Raw genomic sequence first — 16,323 nt, forward strand, 5'->3', positions numbered from 1 at the left:
TGTTCCCAGCTCAGAAGGCCACCATCCATCTCCCCAGAGGTCCGCATCCCTTCCAACGATCATCACCTCCGTTTTTGATGCGTTCAGCTGGAGACAGTTGTTATTCATCCAGCTGGCCACCTCTCTCAGTCCACTGCGGAACCTGAGGGCATCCTTCTTAGCGTCCCCGCTGATCGTAACCGCCAGCTGAGTGTCGTCGGCATAGGAGACCATGGTTAGGCCCCACTGCCTGGCGACTTCAGCCAGCGGCTGCACGTACAGATTAAAAAGCGTGGGACTCAGCGAGGAGCCTTGAGGCACCCCCAGGTCCAACGGATGGAATTTGGACTGAAAGGGAGGGGTGGCAACGCAGAAGGAGCGATCACTAAGGAAGGAGCGGAATCACTGCAGAGCTGAACCACCAAGGCCAATGTCCTGCAAGCGGTGTAGAAGGATGCGATGGGAAACAGTGTCAAAGGCAGCGCTCAGATCTAATAAAATAAGCGCTGCCGTTTGACCTGCATCCAATACAATCCGCAAGTGCTCAACCATTGCCAGAAGGGCCGTCTCGGTGCTGTGACCAGCACGGAACCCATTCTGCACGGGATCCAGGACATTAACTTGGGTCATATGCTCTGTGAGGGCCAGATTTACATGGGCCTCCATGACCTTGGCCGGCCAAGGGAGCAAAGATATAGGGCGGTAGTTTTCAGGTTTCGACGGATCCAAAGATGTTTTTTTCAGGATCGGGGAAACTACCGCTTGCTTCCACTTGGCAGGAACAAGGCCAGAAGTCAGGGAGAGGTTAATCAGAGAACACACTATTGTGCGTCCCTGAAAGGCAGCATCCCTGAAAAGGGCCGATCTTACCGGATCTGCAGGCGAGCCAGATTTGACTCGCAAGGCCCATTTCGCAAACTCCTCATTAGAAAGAGTTGGAAGGGAATGCAGCGATGGACAATTGCTAGAGCCACTCCAAGGAATCACAGGTGGTAGTGGACTCGGAAACGCCTGGTAGATTTTTTTAACTTTGTCCAGAAAAAAAGTGGCTAATGCTTCACAGTGGGAGGTAGTCCACCTCTCCTCCAACCCTCTCCCCCAGTTCACTTTCCCTATGCTCCCTTCATTCCTCCCTCTCCCCCTCTACTCTACCCCCTTCTCCCCTCGCTATTTACCCCGACTTCTCCACAAACTCATTGCGTCTCTCTCCTTCCCCCTACTCCTCCAGCATTGCTGTGCTACCCCCTTTCCCCCTTGGTAACCCTTTCCATTTCCCTCCCTCGGGCCCAGCAGAACCATTTCCTTTCTTCAACTTCCCTTTCTCTCAACCGCCCTCACTCTGCTGGATGCCCGTTCCCTCACAGCCACCTCTCCAAGCAGACAGGACCTCTCCGATCACCTCCCCTTTTTTCCTCCCAAACCTCCTTCATTCCTATGACTCCACGCAGTCCTCCCCTCTCCTTCTGCATCACCACCTCGATCCGCACCCATCTCCCCCTAATTATGTCCTTAATTCCTTTCCTTCTTCCAACGCCAACAAAGACAACTCCCCCTCACCTCTGATACACCAACTTCCGCTCTCAACCTCCACCTTTTCCCACCTATGAACACTCTACCCCAACTCTCCTCCTGTCCCACCACCTCTCCCTGCCTTCCACCACCAATTTCACCCCCTCCTGTTTCCCACGAGCCACCCAACCGTCCGTGCTATGCCCTACTCTCGCTGGAAAATAAGCTAGGCTCTCGTATCACCTCCATCTCCCAGCTTGTAGCTTCCATTTCTCTGTTAAGCTCCAAGATTTCCACTTTTCCATACACCTCAACTCCTTTGGAAAACTCTCACCTTCCCACAAGATGCACCTCGCACCCCATAATAGCCAAACATAACCTGTCTGCAAACATCGTCAGCTCACACAAGCCCCTGAACGCCACCCCTCTCCAACCTGCATCTCCTAGTAACCCTACTTTCTACACTATTCCGACCATCTCCTCTGTCAGAACCAAGTATCCACCTAACCCCCCCGAGCATCCCCGTATAAGAACAATATCCCCATCACCCGTCATAGCCCAAGTGCCCCCGTCACCAAAACAGTCTTGACAGAGCTGCGCTGTCTGCTCCACAACTGCAGATCTACAAATAAACACAAACTTGAAATCTCCGACACCACCACCCTTCACAACATAGAGATGCTCTTCCTCACAGAGACCTGGTTCAACGATACCTCTCTCTATGTTTGATCTCCTACTACCCACAGGCTATTCTTTACTTAGGAATGATAGAATTGAAAAAGTCGGGGGAGGTGTTGCAGTCATCTTTAGAAACTCCCTTCAACTTAAGGCTTTTCCTATCAGCTCCTTCCGCACTTTTGAATGCCTATCTCTTGAGCTTGAATTACACCACCTCTCACCCCTCAGATTCCATGCCATTTACCGCCCGCCGTGCAGCAGCCCTTTGTTTATGGAGGAACTCACTGACTTCATCAGCGACCAATACTCGCAAAGTGACAACCAGACCTTTGTGGGTGACTTCAATCTCCACTGGGGCGTACCGCAAGACGCTTCTGCGAATCTGCTGGCCACCTTCCTCTCTGCAAACGATCTTATCCAACACTGCACAGAATCAACACACTCCAAGGGCTCAATCCTGGACCTTGTTATCTCTAAAGCAGACATGCTTTCCATCGCTACCCCTATTCATGTAGACTGGTCTAACCACCTCCTCATCACTTGCGCTCTTCACCTATCACACTCTATAACTCTTGGCCAACCTAAGAGGGCTACCTCCTGGTTCCGTGACACTAAAAATATTGAAGTTGGTTCCCTCTGTGAATCAGCTTTGCTATCACTTCCAAGGCTTCCCTTGACCCCATCCCTAGTGCCATTGCCATTGACTTCTATACCCATTCCCTTTCCTATTGGACCACCCTGGTCAACCTCTCCCTCTGTCAAGGCTCCCTTCCTGTCTCCTTCAAAACTGGGCAGGTCACCCCTCTGCTTAAAAAACCCACTGCTGATGCGAATGACCTCAACAATTTCCGCCTCATCACTAACCTACCCTTTCTTGCGAAGATCACAGAAAGATGTGTAGCGAAACAACTCTCTCGTCATATCAAGGACAATAATCTTCTTGACAATTTTCAGTCCGGCTTCATCCAAAACTGCAGCACTGAAACAGCCTTGCTGCAAATGATTGATGACGCGCTGTGGATACTCTACTCGGGGGAGGGTCTTGTCTTCTAATCCTCCTTGACCTTTCTGCAGCCTTTGACACTGTCAATCACAACACTCTCCTCAACACTCTTCAACAGAGAATGGGCATGGAGGGCACTGTGCCTAAATGGTTTGCTTCCTTCCTCTCTGATAGATCCCAAATGATCAAAATAGCAGTCTTTCGCCTCCTTTGGCGGTAGGTCAAGGTGTTCCTCAAGGCTCCATACTTGCACCCACATTGTTCAACCTCTACTTAGAACCACTGGGAAGTCTCCTAAGTAAATCCGAGATCCACTATCATCTCTATGCAGACGACACTGAAATCTACCTCAAGGTTGCCTACACTCACGATCTCCATTCAAAACTGGATGTCAACTCATCAACTGATTCTGAATCCCGCCAAAACTGAATTCCTCCTCCTCTCCTCCTCACTTTCTCCTCCCCCAGTTCAATCATGGATGGATCAGATGAATCTGCTTAACAATAAACCCATCATTATCGACAGCGCAAAATCCCTTGGTGTCATACTCGACAAAAAACTCAATCTAATCTCCCACATCAATTCTGTTGCAAAGTCTGCTCGATACCAACTATACCTTCTTTGGGGTAAAACCCTAGTCCAATCGCTGGTCCTCTCCAGACTGGACTACTGTAATTCTCTTCTTACTGGCCTCCCCTAATCCCACCTGTCCCCCCTTAATCCCACCTGTCCCCCCTTAAACCTGTTCTCCATTCAGCAGCTCGTTTCATTTATGGGGCTAAAAGAAGCGACCACATCACACCCTTGTTATCCACCCTCCGCTGGCTTCCCATTGAGACGAGATCTATCTACAAGACTGCCTGTATCACCCACAAAGCCTTGCACTCCTCCTCTCCTTGCTACCTGGCGAATAAACTGAAACTCTCTGGAGGCTCTAGACCATCACGTAATGCGTAAAATCTACTGCTTAAACCTTCCACTTTCAAGAAGGAAAGATCGATGGCCCAATCCTTTTCAGGCAACTCGGTGAGAATCCGGAACTCACTTCCGCCTCAGCTTCGGACCACCACCTCCTCCCAAAGTTCTCCTCCTTCAAAGACACTTCCAAATATAATGCTCGCCCTCTCTATTATCTGAAGGAGGAACTTCCATTATAGGAAATTCTATTCTCCATGACTATGGAAGTGCCTTCCCAGTGTGTTCTTGTGGTTTGAGTGGTGTTGAGTGGTCTGCCATATATTTCAAGTATTATCCTTCTACCTGTGTCTGGTACTCATTTGTAACATGCACACGTCACTTTTCTCTTGTAACACACTGTTTGCTACCTCCTTCATTTTGTTTGCTTTAGATACTTGCACAAGTGCCACCATTGCCTACGTAACGTTTGTTCTTGTGCTTGAGTGTCTGCCATTTATTGCAGTACTATACCTCTACTTATACTTTGTACGCCTTTGTAACTTGCACACATGTCACTTTTTTTCCTCCTGTAATGTACCGTTTGCTACCTCTTGTATTTTGTTTGCTCACAATTGTCACTTTTACCTCATGCAACTTAACGTTTGCTTTTGTAATTTGTTCACTTGTAATTTTCTCCTCATGTATTGACGTTCCTATTGTGAAGCGCTCTGACACCTTCGGGTAAAGTCCGTGCTATATAAAAACGCATAAATAAATAAATTACTAAACACAATGTCCGCATACCGCCCTTTACCCTGGTCAACCAACATCAAAGAAAAGCAATGGCTGCTCAGACCCCAAAAGCTGCTCTAGACTGGGCAAAACGAAACGTGTTATTCAAAATGCCAGTATAGAAACAGATCAAACACTGCAGTCACAGCGTATCTTTTATTAATACCTCATTGATTTCAACAGTTAGTTAATAGGAAACAAGGGGGCATATTATCAAGAAACGCGTTAAAAATTATCGCCGCTTTAGCTGCAGAAAACTGCCGCTAAAGCAGCGGTAATGGGCTTGATAATATGCTCTTGAATTCCAATAGAAGTCCATGTGCTGGTGTGAACATGGGCTTCTATTGGAATTCTCCAGGGCATATTATCAAGCTCATTATCGCCGATTTAGCGGCAGTTTTCTGCCGCTAAAGCGGTGATAATTGCAACACCGTCTTTAATAATATGCCCCCAGGTGTCAGACTTTTCTGTTCTCGTCCCTCTTGGGAAATGCGATTTTGGGTTCAGTATTTGGGACCTCTCACCACAGCGTGTGTACCTCTTATTTTGTTAATGAGTGACTTTTCAGAGGGTGGACAGAGGGCGGGGCATCTGAGGGGACGGGTGTTCGCTCAGCAGCAGTAACAAAGTCCAGCACTAGAGACTGACTGCTTCGAGGGGTGAGTGAGTCCTTAGTTTACACTTACAATGGCGGAACCCCAGAACCTTCTAGTGCTGCAGAACTTCATTGGCGGCCGGTTCGTCCCCTGTGACTCCTACATAGACTCCTTTGACCCCTCTACGGGTGACGTTTACTGCAGGGTCCCAGACAGTGGCAGTGCCGAGGTAAGCGGGATACCAGGCTTTTTTTACAGTCCATTTGAGATGAAAATGTGCCCATAACTGAAGCAGGACGTTGCTTTGAATGACTACCTAACCCAACAGATTTTAAATTGTTCCATACCAACCAGGTGTGAGCATCCCATTGAGGAATGTGGTGTTCTTTGCCACTTATAGTTCTCTCGCAATGTAAAAAAAACAAAACTACAGGTACCAGAATGCAAGGCAAAAACGCGAGACGATGCTATTTGCCCCTGGCAGGGATCAGCTAAGACCTCTGCCAACACAGTAACTACCTGCCACCATCCCCTTGTTTAACCTCCTGAGTTTCACCTGGGTATTTGCTTTTTTGCGTTGTACACCAGAATTATGTTGGAATTATATTTTGCACTTCTCCGTGGTAGAGAGATGGGCATTTTGTTAGTTTGCTCATCAGCCTTTGTCTCCCATGGATATGGGATGGGTTCTGGCACGGTTATATACAGAATAATATTGTGCATGACCAATAATTCAACTCGGATATAGAAATCTTCAACACAAATCAATACCTGCATTATGCTGCTACGTCTTCCTGAAGAACTGATTTTCTGGATTGAAACGAATGTTCAATTAGCCGTGCAGAAGGGAGATATGCTTTTTACTACACTACTGCCGGGAAACCACCATTTGCCTCTTCTCACTTTATAGAACAGGTCAGAGGGGCACACTCTCAAAAACAAGCATGTTAGAGCCAATAGGTCTGGCCTCGACGTGTGCACAGCTTGTTTTTACACAGACGTAGGCAGTATATCAACATAATGGCAAACATATGGAGTGGCCCAGCAGGACAGGCACCCCAACCTCGTACTGAGTTGCACTTTTTTTTCCAGGCAGTTGTGCACAGGGCGAAGAGGTTAAATGTCATCACTCAGAGTGCAAAAGAGACAGTGCACTAAGTGGGCTAACCCATTGCCACATCTTTTATGGCGTAGAGTGAAAAAGAACCGTGATGACTCCTAAAGAGGCTAATAATTGTATTGTATTGTATTGTAATTGCATTTATATAGCGCTTACTACCCCTGACGAGGCGTCGAAGCGCTTTTTCGGCGGGTAGCACGCTACTCCGGGACCCACAGAGGATTAGTGTTGAATTAGTATAGTGAAACATGCAAGTACATTTTAAGTGGTGGATAGGTTAGTCAGTTATTTGGATTTGGAATTATAGCAGAAGGATAGATGAAATATGAGGTAATTTCAGTCGTGGATATTAGTCTGTTACTTGGAGTGAGAAGGATAGCGGATGGATAAAAGGGGAAGAAAGATTTGCATTCATATAGCACTTGTTACCCCTGATGGGTGTTGAAGCGCTTTTTGGCGAGTAGCACGCCACTCCGGAACCCATAAAGGATTAGTGTTGAAAATTAGTATAGTATAAATATGAAGTAATTTGAGTAGTAGATATGTGATTCAGTTATTTGGGCAGTATATTAGTATAGTTGAATATGGAACATGGAATTTGAGAAGTGAACATGTTAGTCTGTTAATTTTTATAGAAAAAAGGATAGTGGAGGGATAAAAGAGTGAAGGTTTTTTTTCTTTATTATGAGAAAAAGGGCAGCATTTCTGGCCCTAGTCCCGATCAGTCTCGAACAGGCCCAAACAGGCAACTACCCTTGTCCTCTCCGCCCTTAGCCTCGACGCCCGGGCTGAGACGCCCTAAGCCTGGCCTTTTTTGTAGCCCTAGTAATCATGTGACCCCTTCAGCCAATGGGAACCCTAGCCCTAACATTATCCAATCACAACATTAGCCCTAACTTCTAGAACCAATAGGAGACCAGGACCTTGCAGCCAATCTTAACCCTAGTCCAAGCACCCAGTCAGTTCACAAACCCTGATCTCTACGTCCAATAAAGACCCTAGCCCTACCACTAGTCCCAATCCAAGTCCAAGCAGCCAATGGTACAGGTAGCCCTAGTCCCTACTTCCAATAGAGAGCCTAAACCTACTCTTAGTCCCACACCTGGTCCAACAACCAATCACACCAGAAGCACTAAATAGCTACTTCCAATTGAAGGTCTAACCCTAGCCCTAGTCCCACCCTACTTCCAACAACCAATAACATAGGAAGCCCTAGTCCCTACTTCCTATAGAAATCCGAACCCTAGCCCTAGTTCCAACCCTGCAATGATAGAATCACAGACCGAGAAACCAGTCAGAACCCTCAAATACCCAACCAATGAGGACATTAACCCTAACCCAATAGAAACACCAGATACAACCACTAATCAGTGTACACATGTGCCAACCACCAGCACACCATTTAAGGTCCCAGCAACCTCAGACAAGGTTTGCTGGCCAGGGAGTTGGAAGCTGCCTGCTCCTGTTCAGAATCTCCTAGGAGACAGACAGGCTCAATCCACAACTTTGGACTTCAGCAGGTAAAGGATTCACTAACTCGAAATCTAACAATACTGTTTGAATAAAGCTTTACTCCCCCTGCTGGCCATAAAACGAAGTGCACAGGCCCCAGTAAATACAGCTCACAGAAGCACCCTCTGATGTAGAAAATCCCTGTTGCTAGGGGGGGCAGGGGGGCTGGCCTCACTGGCTTGTGAACACAAAATGGTGGCTGGGGGTGCACTGTTTGAGCACACAGGCCTAAGCACAGAGCAAAGGAGAAATTTGGAGGGAAAACAGATTTGTCACCAAGGAATGAGAGGGACAAACTACAGAGGTTGGACTGCAAATCCCACAATTCAACACACTAAATGAAGGCAATCAGGGGCAGAGAAAACCACACATTTAAAACACAACACAGGTGATAAAATATGCAATTACAGGCAGGCTAAAACTACAATTTTTAACTGTAACAACCACAGGCATAGACAGTAAAGACAGAAAGTGAAAATCGTTTTTTAAACAACTTTTTGTCTTGGGAAGAGACAGCACTAGTCTGTCTCCTTACCACTTCCTGGACTCTGCTCAAAGCAATCTGGGGCACATGTAATGTAAAGTACTGCCTGAAAGCTCTGTGTGTGTGTGTGTATATATATATATATATATATATATATATATATATATATATATATATATATATATATATATATATATATGTATGTATATATATATATATACATATATATATATATATACATGTATATATATTTGATGTTTTTGGGGATATCACGAGCAGGGTCGGACTGGGAAGTAAAACCGGCCCTGGCAAAGTGCTCGCCCGCCCGCCCCCCCCTTCCCCCCAGGGGGTTGGGGGTGCGACCGCGCTCTTTGCCAGGGCCGGTTTTCGGCCCATTTTGTTACAGGGCCGTTTTTGCAGCAACGCTGCAAAAACGGCCCTGTAACAAAAATGCCCCCCAGGGGCCCAAAACTGGCCCCCACCCTTGCGGCGCACCGGGGGATTGCCCGTGCCCGCAACGGCCAGTCCGGGCCTGATCACTTGGCTGCGGAAACATCGATGTCTACAGGCTAGATAAAAAACGACCCCAGTTCTGCATTCCAACTGTTCCTTCACTTTCGGAAAAAAGCAGGAAATCTCCTGCAAATTAATTGGAGAAATGATCACACACCGTTCGGTTCCCATTGTGGAAAATTCTTTGCTGGCTCAAGCAGGATTACGCTACTAAAAGACACATCAAACCTCTTCTCTTTTCCATTACACTTGCAAAACGAACAATTGATGGACAGAATGCTGAACAATGTCAAACATTCACCCAGTACAGAGATCTGAGCCTAAATCCATCGTTGTTTTGCTCTCCATGCCATTCCAGTTTAGACCCAGCCATGTGCAAATCAGTCTTGAGTCTGTTCCCCATGGGGACAGTTCAGCCCGAACTGCCAAGCCAGGTCCTCCCTGTACTGGAAGCAAGCATCCTAGGACTGGTTTCAGGATTTCACCCCTCATCAGTCAGGCCAGCTTAAGTCCAGTGGCATGGAGACCACGGGACCCACATCTGGGCATACCCTTCCCACTAGGGGTGACAAATGCAAAAAGAACAATTGAGTGCTGGACAATGTCATACATTCACCCCAGTGCAGAGATCTGGGCCTAAATCCATGTTTGACAGAGATGGAATTTAATTTTTAACAAAATGTAGGACTCTGGAACTTGGAAGTAAATGCAAATGATTGCCCTCTGTCCTTTCTAACAGTGCGGAACAAAATTAGTCCTTCATTTTCAGGATCACAAGTTTTTGCAATGCTATTTAAGAACTGCCCATGAAATAAGTAATGTGCATAGACAGGACGTGATCACTCCCCTCCACAAGCTTGCCACATAGTGTTTTTAATGGCTCACTGCAAGGTACTTTTTGTTTCACAGAAATATAATTACAAAACTCTTTCAGCTTGCTGAAAAAAATGGTTCTAAATAACAAGATGAAGTCGGGAAAAAAAAACATGGAGAGAGACTATGTTAACAAGGTTAATTAAAAAACATATATTGATAATTTTCTGTCATTTTACAAACATTTCGTAGTAATTTACGATCATTACAAATCAAGACCACAAACACAGCTTATACAGATATTTTGTGCACAGTCGCATATCGTACATTCGAGTAGGGATTCGAGTAGGGTAGTGTCTACAAAATAGATCATTTTTAAGAATCAAAAGGAGAGGGAGGAAAGGTACTAGAGCCAGTTCACTTCCCCTGGTATGTATGTTTTATCAAAGAGAACTAGCTCTGGAGTGGTTGCTCCTAGCGTATGTTTGTTTTGGAAAGAAAACACATTATGTTTATAGTAAAGCCCTCACTCACCAACCTAATTGGTGACGTGCTTCATCATCAGGCCCCACCCAAGGTACCAAGTGCACCTTGGGTGTCTTACAATGCCTGGATTCAGCGGAGCTGGTATTGTGCCCTGTGTCTCACATTGAGAAGGAGTTAGTGAATGTTGGAAAAGCTGTCCTAAGGGTCCCTGGGATGAAAAAGACTATTTTAATCAATGGGGCCTTGTCAGTTGATAAAAACGAGAGGCGGATATTTAAGTAGATGTTAGGTAACTCCAATGTCCTAGTCGGTCAACATGTTTAAGTTGCGCTCTCTTAGTGGTATGGCTTTATTCAGGACCTTTGTGTAGTGCTGAGTGAATGGCCTAAAAACGTGTTATTGAAAAACCATAAATGTGACACACACGCTAAGGTGTGGTATGTGGTAGAGGAGGATTTCCTCTAATGGCGCTTTCTCAGACAATATCCGGAAAATGCCCCATGAGTTCCAATGCGGGGGCCCGACCTGTAGTCACACTTAATGTGATTTGTCACGGTATACGACCCTCCTCGATACCTGCTTCAGCCGCTCGGCTGAAGTAGGTTTCGAGAAGGGTCCTAGACCTTGACAAATAATAGACTAGGAGCACCCACTCCAGAGCTAGTTCTCTTTGATAAAACATGCAAAATAGATTATAACATGACCTTGTCAGAACCTGTTGCGTGGCCATTTTCTATGTACAACTTTAGCACCCATCACAATTCTATGAATATCTATATCGCAGCTGGATTGAGTGGATACAGATCAGCCCACCCCAGTCTGGACTGTACCTGCAGGTGGTTGTGTGGAGGAGGGTGACCCCATACCAAGTAGATATTCTTTAAAAGGCCCCCAAATATACTTTGGCCGGGAGGTTAGGGGTTGTGTTGTGGCATAGAGTTCGCTATTTGTGTTACAAAAAGTAAGGCTGGACAGCCAAGCGTTTACTGTAGGGGAGATCCTGCTACCCAATTATGTGCTATTTCCCGCTTCGCTAACAGGAGGGCTGTATCGATAAATCTATGCAACTCCTTTGGTATGTTATAAACGTATCCCAGCAGCGCAACCTCAGGTGTGGGATCTATTTCCAAGTGTGTCATCTGAGATACTAGCCTCAAAACTGCTCTCCAGAAGTTACCAATCTTGGCGCAATTCCAAGTAAGGTGGGCAAAGTCCGCCTGTGGCTCCCACATTTTAAGCAGTTATGCGGACGGTTGGGGTCAATAAAGTGGAGATTTGCCGGGGACATGTAAACCCTCCATAGGTATTTAAAGTGTATTAATTTTTGCCTGCTGTTCAGATTAACCTCCTTAATCTGAGCGCAGCAAAATGCCCATTGTGCGTCCTGAATTGGGTGCCCCAAATCACGCTCCCACGCATCCCGCATCTTGGAGTCGCGACTCGGAACCAAGGTCAAGCAAGCCTTATAAATTTTTTAAATCAGATGATCCCCTTTGCATTAGTTATTAAGAGAGACAGCGAAAGAAAAGAGTTGGGTTCCAGAGGGTATTCCAGGATTCTAGCTTGGAGCGCTCGGCGAACTCTACGGAAAATAAATTGGTCCATAAATGTCGCTTCACCGAACTTCCACCCCTTCTGTACTGGTGAAAATTTGTCCCTCAGGAAATAGGTCCTCAAACCTGACTATGGAGTAGGAAGCTAGCATGCGCTGGACCTGCCTCTCTTCAGTAATAGGAAGCCATGGATTATTAGCGATGGGGATTTCAGAGGAATAGAGAGTACGCCCCCCGTGACCTGCCACAGCTTGCGCCAGGGCCAACTTGGTGACACTGTTTGAATGTCCCGGGGGTCTCGGAGAAATCCCTGCAGCAGCACTGTGCTCAGAAGGGCTGGAATCACCAGGTCGGCCTCCGGCCTCCCATAGGTGATTCGTGCATTCCGGTGATACCAGGTGTGAGCGAAGGTGCACTGTGCCACGAGATAATAAAGTTGAAAATTTGGGGCCCCAAACCCCCCATGTGGAATGGGGATATTATGGAACAAGTACAAGAATTTTGGGAGCACAATCATTTTTTAACAAGGTTAATTCTGCCAATAATCAGTGAGAGGATAAGATGGCACTTACAAAAAATCTTAATTAAAGTACAGCCAAAATTGATGCATAATTAAACACGTGTCTTCCACATTCTGAGAGACTGTGTCTCGCCAAAATCGCTTGGGAACCTTTCCTTATTGAGCAAATCAGAAGGAACACTTTTTCTCCATCATTTTTATGGCTAGCCTTGACAGCGCAGCTGTCTCTAGACAATTATGTGAGCATCCCTAGGGAAGGCCTTTGGCTCTGTCCATACGTTGGGAGCCAGAAGTACATGTTTTGATCGAGCATAACTTGTGTACTTCCACAAAAAAGGGCTTGTCCTCCACACAGCTGTGATCATTTTGTTTTATCCAGCTACCCAAGCTTGAACTTTCAGTGGCACACCCATGAAATTGTAATGCTATTAAAGTGTCTTAGATAACTAGATAATTGATGTTATTTTCTCTGGAAGCAGCACAGATAGGAGAGAACAGGCATTAACCTACATGGTTTCTAGGTCCGGTTTGACATTGCAATTGTCACCTGACCTTTTATTCTATACCAATATTATTGGCGGCTGGGTCAATAAAATGAAGTTTTGCTGGGACATGTAAACCCTCCATAGGTATTTAAAGTGTATTAATTTGTGCCTGATGTTCAGATTAACCTTCTTAATCTGAGCGCAGCAAAATGCCATTGTGCGTCCTCAATTGGGTGCCCCAAATCACGCTCCCACGCATCCCGCATCTTGGAGTCGCGACTCGGAACCAAGGTCAAGCAAGCCTTATACATTTTTTAAATCAGATGATCCCCCTTTGCACTAGGTATTAAGAGAGGCAGCGGAAGAAAAGAGTTGGGTTCCAGAGGGTATTCCAGGATTCTAGGTTGGAGCGCTCGGCGAAGTCTACGGAAAATAAATTGGTCCATCAATGTCACTTCACCGAACTTCCCCCCTTCTGTACTGGTGAAAATATGTCCCTCAGGAAATAGGTCCCCAAACCTGACTATGGAGTAAGAAGCTAGCATGCGCTGGACCTGCCTCTCTTCAGTAATAGGAAGCCATGGATTATTAGCGATGGGGATTTCAGAGGAGTAGAGAGTATGCCCCCCGTGACCCGCCACAGCTTGCGCCAGACCCAACTTGTTGTTGGCACTGTTTGAATGTCCCGGGGGTCTCAGGGAAATCCCTGCAGCAGCACTGTACTCAGAAGGGCTGGAATCACCAGGTTGGCCTCCGGCCTCCCATTGATGATTTGTGCATGCCGGTGATACCAGGTGTGAGCGAAGGTGCACTGTGCCACAAGATAATAAAGTTGAAAATTTGGGGCCCCAAACCCCCCCTCTCATATGGCAGTCCTAGTATCCCAGCTAACTCTGCCCCCCCCCCCTCCCCCGGCCAGTCTGATGAGATGCGTTCTGTGGGTGGCAAAAAAACCTGTTAGGGAGTGGAATGGGGATATTATGGAAAAAGTACAGGAAATTTGGGAGCACAATCATTTTTTAACAAGGTTAATTCTGCCAATAATCAGTAAGAGGGTAAGATGGCACTTACAAAAAATCTTATTTAAACTACAGCCAAAATTGATGCATAATTAAACATGTGTCTTCCACATTCTGAGAGACCGTGTCTCACCAAAATCGCTTGGGAACCGTTCCTTATTGAGCAAATCAGAAGGAACACTTTTTCTCCATAATTTTTATGGCTAGCCTTGACAGCGCAGCTGTCTCCAGACAATTATGTGAGCATCCCTAGAGAAGGTCTTTGGCTCTGCCCATACGTTGGGAGCCAGAAGTACATGTTTTGATCGAGCATAACTTGTGTACTTCCACAAAAAAGAGCTTGTCCTCCACACAGCTGTGATCATTTTGTTTTATCCAGCTACCCAAGCTTGAACTTTCAGTGGCACACCCATGACATTGTAATGCTATTAAAGTGTCTTAGATAACTAGATAATTGATGTTAATTTCTCTGGAAGCAGCACAGATAAAAGAGAACAGGCATTAACCTACATGGTTTCTAGGTCCGGTTTGACATTGCAATTGTCACCTAACCTTTTATTCTATACCAATATAATTCCTCAGGTTTTTGCTTCCACACAAATACATATTCATTCCTATGCAATTTACTTGTAGTGCTTCACATTGCCACACAACAATCTTTTAAAACCACACCTGTTAGCATTGCCAATGCTTTTTCAAGATAACTATCATAGAGGCATTCATATTGTACCCAGATGCAAGTGAATACCTCTAGATATCCTTGAGCCGTTTAATAAAAATGATCCCTGTAGTTCTGTTGCAGCGTAAAAAATGCATAGAATATTTATCTGAGAGAGAATTCTAGTTATAGATTCTTTACCTTAGAATTTCCCCAGGGCATCAGTCTGGATCCAGAGATTTTTCATTGACCCATGTGCGTCAGTAGGTGGCATCGGTCATCTCTGTGTTCGTCATCGGTATCATGCGCGCCAGAATGATGTCGTAGGACCTACACAGGCGACACCCGGGCGTGCTGACGTCTGTTCTTTCATTTTCCGCACAAGTCTAAGTGGAGATCCGGAGAGAGCTAACCCATAGCCTGTTTTTGGGCTAACCTCTTTTCGACTTTTGTCAAGATTTGTTTTTAATCTTGTGCTCCTCGTATCATCAAGATGTACCAACGTAGGACTGGATTGAAGCCTTGCGGATCCTGTCATCAGATGATATCCATGACGAATATGCTTGGAGCAGGACCAAGACTCGAAGTCGTGCTCCGTGCGCCGGGCCATAAATCCGAAGGCTTTGCGGGAGTGGTCTAGAAAACTGTTCGAGGCCCATCACTCGGTTCCAAGTTGCTCCAGTTCTCGATTGAGAGGTAGGTGCTGAGAACTGTTGTGGAGCCTGCACTCCTCATCCCATTCGAAATCTTCGGGGAACTCGGGTAAGCACAAGAAGTCGAAGAAGCTAAGGCATTTTTCGACTTCACCCCGTCCATTAGCCAACGTGATGCCGGACACAGCGCATAGTCGCTCTAAGCTTCCATCTTCGGAGCCTTTTTCTGAGAAGACACCGCGCCTCCCCGCTTTTCAGGAAGCTGGAGCGTCTCCTGCCCAGTTACGAAAGCTTTATGAGGCCTTGCACCTTTTGGTAGTCGGGCTCCGCTGCTGTGCCTCTGGGCCCCACAGTGCTAGTTTGGGGCCCCAGCTTTTGACGACAGTGACTGCAGCCTGACTCCAGAGGGCTCCGGTGGATCTGTTATCAGATTCTGACCGACATCGGTCCATCTTGGCCATCCCAACATCGATCCCGGCAATGATGCTCCTGACGTTGACCGTGCCCCAATTCGGCGTCAACCTCGTCCCCGACATGGACACAGAACCAGAACGATGTTGATCGACATCGGTTCCAACGTCGGAAGGGACTTTTGTCCCGGTGTTCATCCTGTTGTTGATTTTGTGCCAGGAGGTGGTGAAGAGGACTGGGCTGGGCAGCTGGACCCTTTAACAGTCCAGCTTGACGGCTCCATGGAGTCGTGGATGGACCTGGGTGAAGGTAGTGGGTTGGACACTTCCCCTGACATTGGTGTGCTTTCTTCCCCTGCCGTGGCTATGGAGGAGGGGGCTCCAAACGCAGTGGTAGTGTGAAGGGCAGCTGAGGTCCTGGGTCTCGAGTTTCCTTCGGTGGCAGTCAGGAATATCCTCCTGACTGAGGTGCTCCAGCCTGGGTCTATTACTTCGAAACCTCTTTTGTCCTTTAATGAAGCCCCCACTGGTGTCCTTCTGGGCACTTGGTCCAAGCCCAGCACAGGGGCTCCTGTGGACAGGACAATCGCCTGCCACCATTGCCCTGCTCCGGGCAACCCATTATTCCTAATGCAACATTCTT

At 46.6% G+C, this 16,323-nt stretch overlaps 1 protein-coding gene across 1 annotated transcript in view; it reads left to right on the top strand.

Moving 5' to 3' along the window:
- The first annotated feature begins 5,471 nt into the window (after positions 1 to 5,471).
- Positions 5,472 to 16,323, top strand: part of ALDH8A1 (aldehyde dehydrogenase 8 family member A1) — a 210,333-nt gene continuing 199,481 nt past the window's right edge. The window contains exon 1 of the mRNA XM_078649245.1: positions 5,472 to 5,683. Coding sequence (XP_078505371.1) covers positions 5,546 to 5,683 — 138 coding nt within the window. The 5' untranslated portion in view covers positions 5,472 to 5,545. The remainder of the gene's footprint in view (positions 5,684 to 16,323) is intronic.

Source organism: Lissotriton helveticus, chromosome 6 (assembly GCF_964261635.1).
Source record: "Lissotriton helveticus chromosome 6, aLisHel1.1, whole genome shotgun sequence".
Classification (NCBI taxonomy): Eukaryota; Metazoa; Chordata; class Amphibia; order Caudata; family Salamandridae; genus Lissotriton; species Lissotriton helveticus.